This window comes from Acyrthosiphon pisum, chromosome A1 (assembly GCF_005508785.2).
Source record: "Acyrthosiphon pisum isolate AL4f chromosome A1, pea_aphid_22Mar2018_4r6ur, whole genome shotgun sequence".
NCBI lineage: Eukaryota > Metazoa > Arthropoda > Insecta > Hemiptera > Aphididae > Acyrthosiphon > Acyrthosiphon pisum.
The window spans coordinates 154,695,839-154,711,155 of NC_042494.1; the positions used below are offsets into that span (position 1 = coordinate 154,695,839).

At 28.1% G+C, this 15,317-nt stretch overlaps 1 protein-coding gene and 1 long non-coding RNA gene across 2 annotated transcripts in view; one reads left to right on the forward strand and one right to left on the reverse strand.

Moving 5' to 3' along the window:
• The window catches only part of LOC115033893, a 57,511-nt gene that overhangs the window by 12,860 nt on the left and 29,334 nt on the right, over positions 1-15,317 (forward strand). The gene's annotated exons all lie outside the window — the stretch shown is intronic.
• Positions 7,222-14,066, reverse strand: LOC100568633. The gene is made up of 11 exons (XM_016802787.2): positions 13,350-14,066; positions 10,490-10,732; positions 10,281-10,430; positions 9,907-10,125; positions 9,534-9,752; positions 9,315-9,410; positions 9,001-9,099; positions 8,823-8,933; positions 7,978-8,219; positions 7,750-7,909; positions 7,222-7,469 (listed from the first exon to the last, which is right to left on the reverse strand). Exons 2-11 carry the CDS (start codon positions 10,686-10,688, stop codon positions 7,345-7,347), a joined length of 1,620 nt encoding a protein of 539 aa, XP_016658276.1. The 5' UTR covers positions 10,689-10,732; positions 13,350-14,066; the 3' UTR covers positions 7,222-7,344.

The following is a 15,317-nucleotide window of genomic DNA, read 5'->3' on the forward strand; positions in this document are numbered from 1 at the left end:
CATTTGAATTTATATAAAAGTTCACTCTTTTAGTTTAAATATACAAAAAAAATAATGAACTATGTACAGGTATTAATTAATGTAAAATCTGTCTAAATTTTTTTTATGTTTTGACAGGTAGCATGGAATTGGTTCCATGTTAACATAAATTATACGAATCGGTTCCCGATAAAAATTACTTATCATACAACTCTTGGTTCCCATATTAGTTATAACTTATAAATTATGTACTAATGCGGTATTCTAATATTTGTATGATATTTTATTTAGTTTTACGATCTCTACAGAGTGTGTAAATAGAATATTACTAATAGATCGCTGAAAGGAAAAGTTTATTGGTGAAAATATTGATAAATCGAATGACTGCCAAATTTTGAACTTTGAATTCATTAAAAATATATGTTGTAAATGCATACTTAGCTCTTCAGTTTCTATTGTAATTCATTGTAATCAACCGGCTTACCTATCATGGTACCATATATTATTATTCTATTATTATTAACATTGCCAAAAAAATATATTTATATATTATATAGCGTATATATAATTTAAGTATATAGATTAGAGACTAACAATAGCAACACTTTTAATCATACCTATAGGTAACTAGAACGCTAAGTATTCTAAATGTAGACAGTCCTAGGTGTGTGTAAAATGGGAAGGACATTTTTGTTGGTTGAATATATAATAATAATTTGAAAAGTCGATTTAACATGAAAGCTCATCGGAACCATTCGTGTGTTACCTGTAGAACGTAGACAATCCAGGAACCAATTCGTATGTTACCTGTAGACACCCCGGGAACAAACTCGATAATTGGAAATCAACACGTAGTCGTCCGTTTTGACGATGTTATACAACACAAGCAAATATCCTGGAAACTCAAAAATGTGTTAATATATGTATGTAAAACAAAATGCGCGTCAATATTACTGCACTTTTGGTACCTATTTCTATATCTGCCCGATTTGGGTTCTACGCTGTCCGCTAGAATAAGGCCCGTGCCGTGCGTGCAGGCGTCCTCTCGTAATTATGTAATAACGTCACAGCGCCGTCTTCACCATATTAAAATATTTATTACGATTTATTATTGTCCTATAGTAAATACGCATTGTCATTCACGAGAACGTTTTTGGCAAGCTCTCGGGTGACGAAGATTTGAATTCTTTTCGTTTTCCGTCTCTCGAGCCCCCCTCCCTCCAATCTCTTACTCGTATATCTCCTCACGTCAAAGTTATGCCGAGCACGCAATCGTGTGGCGTGACGATAACGTCGTTATTATGTTATAATATTATTATAATATTATAGCGTCCATTAAAATATATAACGATATTGTTATGAAAAAAAAAATCAATACGCATCAAATGGGTACACTTAATTCGGCTGTATATATACCATGGTCTATGACGAAGACGATGATATTATATTATAATGTCACGACGGGCGCAACGTCCGCGATTGTCCCGCCTCCGAAAATACGCGATACTCGCGTGGGTCGTATAATAACTGTCGTGGGTAGATGTGCGTTATATTATTATTATTATTATTGTACTGTAGGACGGATCTATAGGTCCTATACGTCGATCTATAGGATCTAATGATCTGTGCGTCGCGTATTGTGATCGGCGGATAAATCGGTTACGCCTATATAATATAAAATCACTATCGTTTTTCGCGTTAACATCGATGTATTATTTTAATCGCATTTTTATTGAAATTTTATTTCACTTTTTTTGCGCCAATCAATTTTATTTTGTTTTGTTTTTTTGGTCAATTCGCGTAACATGAAATAATGTACCTAATACATTATAGAAGTATTATACATAACGTCATCGTAATTCGTTGTTTTTTATATGTGCGAACTGATGAGGAACCTACCTGCATAACATTGTTTGTATTATAATGTTACAATGTCTTAGTGTCTTGCCGACGACGGTTTTTTCCCCTCAGACACTTTTCACGACTTTTCGAGCTGAAATAATCTCCGATAACGGTTTTTCTAGATATTTTTTTTTTTGTAATTGCTCTCGAGGTTCAAATCGCAAAAGATTTACATGTGGGGAGTGTCCGACACCTGTCATTCGGTCTTCGCAGTTCTTTTGGTTTTACCTGACCCATCAACTTCCCTAAAATAGGTATATTGGTACGATAAAATATTGATATTATAATGGATCAAACAACATATGTCACATATTGAAAAACGGCCAACTCTTTTTAAGTAAAAAATATTATTCAAGTATACGTACCATTGACCGTAAAACCATATGTATGCGTAATGAGTATAACAGTTTATTGTTCTAAACAGTTTTCCGATGGTTCTCAGACTTTCAGAGGTGTAAATATAAAGTATCCATGGGGGTGAGTGTGGAGAGTGGGTAGATGATTTTTATGCGGCTGATGAATAATCTAAGCAACTATAATGTATCACCTATAGTAAAAAAATATATACCTCTCCAAAATAGGTACGTTTTAAATCGTTTTGACTACGAGTGGGCGCGGGGAGGTTAAAACTCGTGTTTTGTCCCCCCTGATTATATAATAAGTGTTGTCCATAACTATACAAGACAAATAACATTCTTCATCACTATATATGTACTTTTCAGTTTTCGTATGTGGTTTGTTTCTATACACGCAGCACCCATTATATTCTGAACAAAAATCAACAATTTTATGATCAAAGCCAACAGGCATCAACACACTATTATAATTTTATATAGAAACCAAAGATGGTACTATGAACCATTACTGGGCACGTCGTATGTAATTACTTATTATTATAATACACGTATACGAAATTAAAATATTACGAGATGAACATTTTGTAAGTAGGTACTCTATAAATATACAACACGTAATACAATAATAATAGGTAGTCCATCGGTTATCCAATGTGTTAGTAACAATCTGACCTTGTAACCTGATGCATATTATGCAGAGAACTAATAATTTTAGGAAATCGATTTTTTTTTTTTTTGTAGTAGTAGTGTAGTAGGTAGGTAGGTACTCACGCCATAAAACGTTGCAGCCGCAGAAGCGATGTGATATTAACTATTAAGTAATAACTATTATGAAGCTGGTATAAAACTAATAAATCGACGATGCGTAGTAAATAAAATTTTTTAAATTACCAATTATTATAATATAATCGTGTGTGACTATGCATCTATTCAAATACAATACGAGTGTATACGTTTCGTGTATATTGCATCAAAAACACACAAATGTGGCATTTATATATGTATATATCATTATAAATTATGAGTTACGGGCATTTAAACGTTTTTCTCTTTGATATCTAATTAGGTAACATAATATGCATTATGCAGTATGCACATAATAAAATATAATACCTGAGTAACCTACGTTTTATTAGTTCTTGGCTGATGGTTTTAATAAATTGTGTACATTTTTTTCCCATATAGTTTTGAGCAGACCCGTGTGTCTATTTAACTATATATTATAATATGCATACCACATACGAGTAATTACAACTGTTATTAATTCCAGAAGAAGAGAAATCGAGATCCGTTACGTCGAGTAACGAAAAATCGACATCTTGGACAATTATTAAACTCAACACGGTGAAAAATATTGTAATCGATATACGACGGGCGTTATAAGTTATAACACATTTAAATTTGCTGTTGGATCTTTGAAAGAATATTTTGTATACGTGCAACAGTCGCCCTCCGTTGACTACTGAGAGTATATTATAAGGGGAGAAAACAGGTTTAACCCTCGTTGAGATCAACCGGGAAAACTTGTATAGGGCATTATATTTAATAGACTAAAATGTGATTATATACAAATCATTGTGGTATATATAAAAAAAAAGGTTAAATTAACTGAGCATGATTTAACCCAACATTTATTCATCCAATAAATATTTTAAAATATTTTACTCGAAACGTAATAAAAAACTAACATTATAGTCACTTTGAGTAGGTATCATAAATAAACGTTTCAATATAGTTACGATTACTTACGAAGTACCTAAAATAAACTAAAATGTTACTCATACCTGTAAATAAAATGATAGAACTTCGAACGATCATATTATAATAATGTTAAGGACAATCGAAATTAATATTATGTGACTACGTCATCGCGATCTGTTTCGTTATGAATTGTTATGACGTATTCAGGACGAGGAGGGAGAGATGATATATCGAAGAAAAGGTAGATCAATGAAGTTACTTATTTTTTATAATAGTAAATTCATATTTATATAAATAAATTATCGTTCACCGAGAGCCGGATATACTTTGCAAGTGGGGAGATAACGTCTTAACCTAACAAGTATTATTAAAGTCATCGTTTCAGAAGGTCAAATTGTCGTTGGACTGGTACGTTAAAACCGTGTAATTTGTTTTTAAATTTGAAAGCTGCAATAAATTATGAATCATTGTATTTCACATTCAACCGATATCATGGTTCTAAATTTAATTTTTGGTTTATATTTACTGAATAATAAATTAGAAGACCTAAACTATTGTTTAACGATTGATTATAGGTATGTAGGTATTCATAATTTAAAACAATATTATTCACATTATTTTATTTGTTAAATGAACATAAATAATAAATATGACTTACGATATAATAGGAATTGCGTAGATTTAGGATTTTTCACAGTTCTATATTACTATATCATATTATGCACGTAACATGTGCACTAAAACTTGTTTTCTGAAATTATTGAGAAAAAATGTATTACCAAATTCAGCAAATTGTATACTATCTTTATAAATATATATGCTTTATTTAGACATAATATCCATTGGTATATTAATAATTATTTAAGTCCAATAAGCAGAAAAAAGTCATAAAATTCTCTACGAAAGTGGTTCACAATCAACATTCTCGATAAATCTTGAGACAACTTTTACATTCATATATTTTATATATATTATGTTCTAGAGAAATTAGTAGGTAATAATTTAACAACATTATACATCATCGTCGTTATTATTTAAAATGTAAAACATATATAAAATAACCAAGATATTTAACCGAAGATCCTCATTGCGCAGTCGACATCGTTATAAATAAAACAATATAATGTATTGAATTATTATACGCACAGTTAAGCCTTAGGTCGTATTTTTAGTAGACAACACGGTACACCGCGAAGCCTTAAAATAGTTAAACAGACCGTGAAGTACCCGATATACCGATATTCAACATAATGTAATAATTTATTATAAACATAAGCGATCTAGTTTCTTTTAAGCACGGTCGTAAGTTTGACACTTTTACGGGCTGTGGACGGTAGACATAGCTGGATACTTTTAAGACGACATTGGATTATATTCAATATAATATAGGACACAAAGAGTAGCTTCGGCGGCGTTTCGATTTCTCGTATAGGCAGTATTTCCAGGAATATAATAATATTATTGTTCCTGCATTGTACATGCGGTGTAGCTATTGACTTACTGTCGACAGTGAAAGATCATGAAGTTATTGTGTCAAAGCTGAAAGCGCCTTTGATTCAAAGGTCGTAAATTACGTTACTTACTTGGGATTGTCTCGAAAGACAATGGAAAAAAAAATATAACTATATGAACGAGTATTTCTAAAAAATTGCAATGAAAAAAAAACGATATAGAATTGTACCTATAGATAAATCACGATGTACCTATATTTTGCTCGTGTTTGGATATCTTTTAGAAACGATAGTACGCGTTAGTATAAAAATCAAACAACAATAAATTTGCGATGGTACTGAAAACTGAATTTGTACAAATATAAATTGTTTACGTAGGTATAGGTACAGCGTATACGTTAGATGGATAAGTCTCATATTTGCTGTATAATATTTAACCTAATCTATCATAGCTACAAATATGTAATATATAAGTAGGTACATCGAAGAAATTTGATATAATTGTCGGAACTACAACTGTAGGTATGCGATGATATTACATCGATAATAAGATCATGTCTTAATACTAACTGAAAAAAACGGTTTTCACATTCTAATTATTTTATTTTAGACTGTATAATAAACGTGAATTTGTTATTTAACGCGTATTGATCAATTAATTAACGTGTAGGTACATTCAAATTTCTAACGGTACACACACTTTCCTCGTAACCACCTCAGTTCGTGAACATACTTTCCATCTCGACTTCTTGCAGATAAACAAACTACTATTTGACATTTACAAATAGAAAACATCGCAGTGGGTTTATAATAATAATGTATGGTCTTCTCGTTTAATGCGTTTTAGAAGCAAATTATAAATATTAGTGAAAAAAAAAACATTTCAATATTATTTAACGATATGTGTTTATGATTCTGCTGTGTGTGTATGTATCATGTATGCATATACCATAGTCATATGAGGTATCCCGAAATAAAAATTGAATTATTTAGTACTGTTATAAGTTATAACTAATAAGTCTCAACTCTTAATTGGTTATTTTTATTCGAAGTCACAATATCGTAATAATATTTACAAGCATAATATAATTAATATTACACACCCCATATAGCAAAGGAATATTTAATGAATATTTCTTGATTATTCATTTTCGTATATTTATGTCTATTGTATATCTAAATTAACGCTATAGAAAATTTTTTAACATACATTAGATATCTGTCACATGTCTTATGAACCAAACATCCAGATCTCATGGATGTCGAAAGTGAAATATTCAACAAATATCAGATAAAAAATAAAGATGGGATATTTGCTTTTAATATCAAAAACATATACATACAATATATATTATATAAACAAAAATGAATATCTTCTGTATGTATAAGATGAATTATCAATTGAATATGCATTTTTATACAATAAATAATTATAAAATTGTATATACTACAATGTATATTATAAGCATTGATTAAGTATTCTTAATCAATGTTATAAGTTATATAATATACTCTACTATTATATTGTATGTATACCACTTACCTGAAAAAAATATCTGATACAAATTAAATAATAACAATTAATAATTATTTTATGATATTAATCAGTTTTAGTCTAAAATATAGGTAAATACAATACTTTTAGTATGTAAAGTCTATAATATAATATCTATAGAACTCGAGTCCATTGTATATGCAAGTAGTTTAAAAGAGAATCTTATATATTATATTAATTAACCAGGTATTTAGTCTGAATTACAATGACAATAGATATTACCTATAAAATTATGGACTTATAAAGAAATGTTTTGAATAAAGTGAACAACAATAAATCTTTGAATAAAATTCTTCCTGAATTTTTATTTTCAAATTATAATTAGGTATATAAAGATTTACATAGTAAAAAAATTCTTCCTGAATTTTTATTTTCAAATTATAATTAGGTATATAAAGATTTACATAATATTTTCCAATGGATTTTTTTTAACGAGCCGTCCTTTGGCACTAGTTAGCCATTTCCCTATTGCAGTGATGATTTCATCATTGGATGCATTTTTAAAGTTCGACTTCTTACTTGCATCTAAACAAATTTATTATAAAAGTGTTAACTAAATTTTAATAATTTGAAGTTTAATTTACATGTCATAATAATATAATTAGTTAAGTTACAAAACAATAATTAACAAACTAAATATAAAAAAACTACGTGAAGTTATTATGTAGTAAGTTTAATTGTAATTTAGTTTATATTGTAAGCCACTATAGTTCAGATAATTTATAATTATGCATAAAACTAAAAATATTATAATTGAGCTAAAAAATGAGTGTGTTTGATTAATATATTATTAATGTATTATTACCAAAAATTGCCTTATTGATAGATAGCAATGAGAAGTTGTCTTTGTTTCGTAGACCATAATATGTGTAAGCAATCAAAACTTTGTCATCGAATACTCTTTTCATAATTTTGTAAATCATATTTTTGAGTGATTTACCACCAATTCTTGCAAGCTCGCATACCTATAAAAATTTACATTACTATTAGTCAAGTTTACAATTTAATCTTCATACAAATTAGAATAGCATACAACTTGTTTTTGAAAATGAACATCGGATTTCATTTTTTCTTCCATATTCATTAGGTCTTCTTTATTAGAGATAGGCCAATTGTGTATAAAGTAGTCAACTTCATGTTCCCAATTAAATTCATCACCTTGGGTATTAACATTCTTCGATTGTATCATTTGTATAATGTGTTGTTGATTATCAGCAATCTTACACATTTCTACTTTTATGACAGCCAAGTAATTTAACGTTGCTTTTTGAAAAACTAAGAAAAAGTTCAACAAAAAATTAATTATTATCAAAAATAATTTGTACATTTGTGATTGACGATACAAAAAAAAAAAAAAATTAAATAACTAATAGTTGTATCATAACAGGGCTGCGAGTTGTTGAAGCTTATTAAAAAAAAAAAATGTCTAAAAACTATTACTATTATTAAACATTTTTTGTTAAACTTCTAAATACAATTTAAATGATTCTTACTAACTTCTTTTATAAAATAAATACAAAAAAAAAATGGTTATTTTAAACATAAATTTGAATAACACATAATTAAATCATACAACCTAAATAAATGAATGATATAATAAAAAATAATATTCAAGATTAGTGTTAGGAGCTTCTTATATATCCTAAAATATGACAATATTTTTAGATTTACAGATTAAAATTATTAAGCCCAGTTATTATTATGAAATGTACCCATACTAACTAATTAAAAATAATAATTAATTAAATGCATGCAAAACAAAACTGGAGGATAATAGTGACTTATTTTTCTAAATAAGCGACTAAAAAGGTGACTTTTAGTTTACAACAAAGTGACTACTTACTCAATTGATAACAAATGAAATATAGGATACTTTACCAATAAATGAAGCAGAATTAATTGGTAGTTGAGATTGTAGTAGTTTCTGAGACTGTGAAACGGTAGATGGAATGGCATACATACTTTCGTTATTTACATCAATATCATTATCTAATAACATTACAATAAATAATTTATAATATTACATTCACATGTTTAAAATTAATATATTACTTACCCAAAGTAGCTGGCCAGATTTCAGTAGATGTATTTTGTTTTTGCTTATGATAGTTCGGAGTATAATTCTGATCGACATCACTATCATCAATAACAGATGCTGCAAAAATATTTACATTTAAAATATACTATATAACTTTACATAAATACATAGGTAAAGGAATTCAACAAATAATTATAAAACAATTAGTAAATGAAAAAATATATAAGAAAATAGTAAATTCTCTAGTAAGTTTATTTTTACCTGTTAAAAATAATTAGTTTAGTTATAAAATGTAATAAATACTCATTTAACTGTACATAGGTACAACTTACAAATTTCAGAACATTCACTTGTTTTGTGCGAGTTAGAATTATCATCAGAGTTTGCCAATATAAAATCTTCTTCTTTATCAATATTTGTTAAAGAACCTGAACAATAACAATTTTTTTAGAACTTTAACATTACTTTCTACAATTTCTAAAAGTTTTATTTTATATTAAATGAATAGGTATATTATATAATAATATGTTAAATATATTCAATGCACTTACAATCTGCCAGCACAGAACTTCTTTTTTCACCAACAGCTGCTTTATCTAATAATTTCGTCTTTTTTAACTTATTGTTATATTTATCTACTTCAGATACTACAGATGTAAATTGCACTTTTTCAGCTTGTCTTTGAGCTTCAGATAATAATGATTGGGAGGCAAAACTATCATCAGAGTTCTTCAATATTATATCTGATTTACTAACGTTTGTTGAAGAACCTACGAACAACAATATTTATTTTTTTTTTATTTATTACATTATAATAATGCAATTTCAAATATTTTAGTACTAAAATGTTAGTTTTTATAATTCTAAAAGTAAATGAGTAGGTATATAGTTATATAATATGTTAAATATATTCAATGCACTTACAACCTGACAGCACAGAACTTCTTTTTTCACCAACAGCTGCTTTATCTAATAATTTCGTCTTTTTTAACTTATTGTTATATTTATCTACTTCAGATACTACAGATGTAAATTGCACTTTTTCAGCTTGTCTTTGAGCTTCAGATAATAATGATTGGGAGGCAAAACTATCATCAGAGTTCTTCAATAATTTATCTGATTTACTAACGTTTGTTGAAGAACCTACGAACAACAATATTTATTTTTTTTTTTATTTATTACATTATAATAATGCAATTTCAAATATTTTAGTACTAAAACGTTAGTTTTTATAATTCTAAAAGTAAATGAGTAGGTATATAGTTATATAATATGTTAAATATATTCAATGCACTTACAACCTGACAGCACAGAACTTCTTTTTTCACCAACAGCTGCTTTATCTAATGATTTCTTCTTTTCTAGTTTTCTATTGTATTTATTTCCATCAGATACATCATTTGTGAATTGTGCTTTGTCAGTTTTTCTTAGAGCTTCAGATAACAATGCTAATAAAAGAAAAAACGATTCATAGTTTATAGATTTTTAAATAGATTAACTTACTTACCAATATCTTTAGACATGACTCTACACCTATAATAGCTGTAGTCTATTTTATTTGGATATGAACGGCTGGATCTGAATTTTTTTAAATTACTGTCGTTGTTTGGCCACGCACATACCGTTTTTATGCCATCTTTTTTAACCCAAATTGAAGGTACATAGTCCACAGAATTATCGGATAAAAAATGTACTACAGCCCACATACTTAGTTCTAGAATAAGCTCACCTCCTATATACCTATAATATACTACTTAACATAAAAAAAAACATAATATAAATATTAATATAATTTTAGCAAAAATTGAAAGTCGATTTATGTTAAATTTATGCCAATAAAAAGAACCTAACTTATAACTAAACTAACTAACTAAACTAAACTAAACTAACTTATGTTTTTTTCAAAAATAAAAAAACACGCATAAGAAAATAGTTTGGTTAATATTATATTTAATTTTATTTTATTATACTAAAAATGGAGTGATTATAATTTTTATTATAACAATAAATGTACTAAAAATTAACAAAATTCAATATATTAGAAAAACTATACCTAATTAATATCATATTATTTGATGTATTTACATTTATCATATCATTTTGCTATAATAACTAAATACAAATTAACTAAATTTAGTTAGGTATTAAAATGAATTATTGGAAGAGCTACAGAAAAATCTAAATCATGTGTGGTTAACACCATATACTTTGTGAATATATCTTAAATTTTATAGATGGAAATTGATTTAGAAAAGTTGCTTACCTTATATATACCTATTTCATCACTTTTTATGGGTTTCTCAAAGAATCTTTCAAGCTTATTGAATTTTCTACCTAATATTACATTATTTTTTAAGCTTTGACTATAACAAATATTGATCACTTTCACTAACACAAAAGATGAATTAATATGTAAGCCAACAAATGAGTCAGCATTGACATTTATTTTTATTTTTATTTTATCTAAAATTAAAATTTTAAATTGAGGAGATGTAGTGTCACTTATTAATGGACCTTCATTATGTTCCATTTTAAATAACTTTAACAAAGTTTCATTTTCAGGATTATTAAGGTTTACTATGGGAGGGTCAATAAGACTAGAACGTTCTTCAAATCTTCTTACTACTTGCTGAAGTGGCTTATCACTTTTACGAACTAGTTTTTTTAATTGTCCCATATAGTTTTCAAATTTGAAACAACTTACACTATCTAATGAACCAAAACTGTTATAATCATCAAATAAATGTATTAATGCATGCACATTATGAGAAATAAAGTGATTTCCATACAAGCTACCAAAATCTTTAACAAACTTTAACATTATATACTTAGCAATTTCAGCTAAATCTCTGTAGTTAGGACTCAAATAAATAGTCATAGCAACGCTTAAAGATAAAAAATGTTGATATAATTTTTTGGGCACAATCGAATGAATTGAAACAACACCTACATATAATAGAAATAATCTGTACTCTGTGGCTTTCCATCGTGCCAATTCATCCAAGGATCTAGCTTTACGTACAAAATCACATGGTATGCATGTTTTAAATGACATAAGTCTATCTGATATATTTCTAATTTTTCTATTATTCAATTTTTGATTATTAACATTTCTTCTTCCAATTCCAAGAGTCCCCTTCCATAACATCAATATTTTTTTAACAACACCTAAGCATACTACGTGCATATAATCCAATGAAAAGTTGTGAACAACATCAAAATTTGGAATGCTAATAATTGTAGTTGCATCACCGTCTGAGTGATATTGACGTTGAATTTTATTAATGAAATCCTCATGAGTTCTCATAGAACACTGTAAATTAGAAAAACATACACGCCTTTCTACATATTGACCTTTTACTGTACACCTAGCACAAGAATAAAAGCCAGTATGAGTTTTAGTTTTCAACACAAACGCACGAGCCGGTGCATCACAACAGAATGTGTCGACTATTACTTTTTTATGAAAAACAGTTAAAATATTATTGTTTAATAATTCAACATCAATACCATTTAATACAAGTTCTCTAATCTCAGCTACAAAATCATTTAAAAAAACATTGCTATCATCTGGCTTGTTATAACCCCAATATATGCCAATAGGGAATACAGTTTCATTTTCCTGTCGTATGTAACCTAATATTGGCCAAAATGCACTTCCTGAGCTTTTCATTAAAGGCAACCCATCAATTCCTATCACTAATTTAATAGTTTCACTTGAAAATTGTTTATCAATGTACTTTTTTATACTATATTGTACACCAAAATGGTAGTATATACCAGGTGAAACTGTTTTAACTTCAACAGGATTGTTATAAGATACTCCCGAATAAGTTTTATAGAAAGTTCTACTAGAAACCGGTAAATCATTAAAGCATTTATGAGTATTTATTACTTTTAATAAACTGTCAAAGGTGTTATTGGGTACATTATGTTCAGTAGCCCATTGAATTAATTTGGAAGAAAATGGTTGTTGTGTCGTGGCAGAACCATTGTCATCAACACTCCTCACATTCAAATCTAGATTTGAGGTGTTTGAAACAGTGCTTAGTCCGATGTGATCAGTTACTTTGTCAATGATGGTATTATACATTATTTCAGTATTACAATTTTCAACCTCAATAGGATAATCATTATTCAATTCTAAAGGAATATTATTACCAGCATTTAACGGGGATGGGTTGTCTAATTCAACTAAATCATTTGTTTCAGGCAAATCATTACCGTCAGTCAGATGTTGAATAAAATTTAATTCTTCTAATAACCTCCGACGTTTGGTAGATTTACTCATATTATTTGATCTCAACATAGTTAGATCGGTAGGTAAACTATTATGTGAATTAACACTAAAGTAAAATAATACTTACCGTAATTAAACAACGACTGTAGTACTGTAGTAGATATATTACTGTAGACTAAAGTACAAAACAGAACGTACTGAGTAGACACAATTAATACAAAATAGAAAAATTATAGTTAGTAGCCACTACACAGATAAAATAAAATTAATATATAATATTATGTTATAATATTACGTATAACCAATATTCATCACCGACTATAAAACAAAGAGCAAAACAATTAATGCGCGAACACAGGGAAAACCTTATTATTAGACATCGGTTACGTCAAGTCACGACCGGCAAACGGACAAAGCGGCCTGCAAGCGGGTATAGAGTGACCAACGTAACAACGTTGTTCACAGTCGCCGAGCCCAGGGAAAAACAAGGTTTCCATTATACGCCTAACATGCTTTTCGATTTCTGATATTTGAACAGAAAATTAGACACCGCGGTTATCTTGCTTTATTTTGTTATCAGTTTTCAAATTTTTCGTAAATATAACGTTTTTTGAAAAGTTTTACGCTTTTTACTCATTTTTTCACTTTTTTGACCTTTTCTCACCCCCGTCACTCCTGACGTATTCGCGTAGTTCGTTTGTTTTCAAAGCTGCGAATGTGCGGTTTATATGCGAATTCGATTTGTACACATCAAAATTGCGTAATCACGTTAACAAATTGTTAGTCGGTCTTCGTTTCGACGCACAACTTGGATTCAATACTGATCGATAAATTATATACCTACTTTTTTTTTTTTTTGTTTTGTTTTTGATTCAATAAATATTGCATTGTACTATTATTTTTACATATTTTTTTGTCCTTTATTCTTAATATATATTTAAGCCCTGGTCGACTATATGTAATGTAATGTAATATAGGTACTATACTTGTCATAATAGGTACCTACAGAACTGTTCATCGACGGTGTTATAAATGTCAGTATGTACTGCTACACATAATGTTTTAAATATTAGTGTTGATATAGGTGAGTTAGCTACTATATGAGGAGGTGAGGAGCCCATATTGGTCATTCAATATTTAATTAACCACACAAATTGTGCAATAGTGTAATGTACTATACTACTATAGGTAAAGAATTGCTCATTGAAAATATGTTAGTATTGGTCTGTATGTGTATTTATTATAATATATTATGGATATTTATTTATTATTTAACTATGAACACAAATTGCAATGTGTAAGTTAGTTGGTATGCGTATATGATCTATATTGGTGGTTAAATATTTAATTAAACGCACAACCTATGTACCTAGTGTAATATAGGTACAGAACTGTTCATCGACAGTGATTCAATATGAATGTCACTGTGTATTGGTACACGTACTGTTTTAAATTTTAGTGTTGATAGGTAAGTTAACTACTATGATTAGCCTATATTAGTAATTAAATATTTAATAAAGCACATAGGTAAATATTGTGTAGCCAGTACAAGAATCAAATTAATAAATAATTATGATATCGCACAGCTACTTTTTTTTTCACATAAACTGCATATTATTATAATTTATATGTAACGTAAACACAAATTTGTGGTTTGATTTAAACAAATTTATGATGTTTAACAGAAATATTATTATAGTACTATAATAATATTAGAGTACCTATTCATATTCCATAATCAATGATTATAGTGAGTATACTCATACTTACTTATAAGTAACTGCAGTTAAATGATCGAGTTGCATTCTCATGAGAATTTACATTATTGAATACCTACTTATAAATAAGAATGATTATAATAATATGTTGCATATTCTACAAAAGTCAGATTTTTGATATATATTTTTCTTAATTTTAAATATTATTAGATAGGTACACTGCAAATAAGCTATTCGAGATAACCTTTTTTAGCTATCATATAAATATAAGTGACACTATATTCTGTATATATCATTAACAAAATATCTATTGGATATTTTTAACAAATCAGATTTTTGATATATTCTTTCTGATATTAGATAGATACACCGCAAAT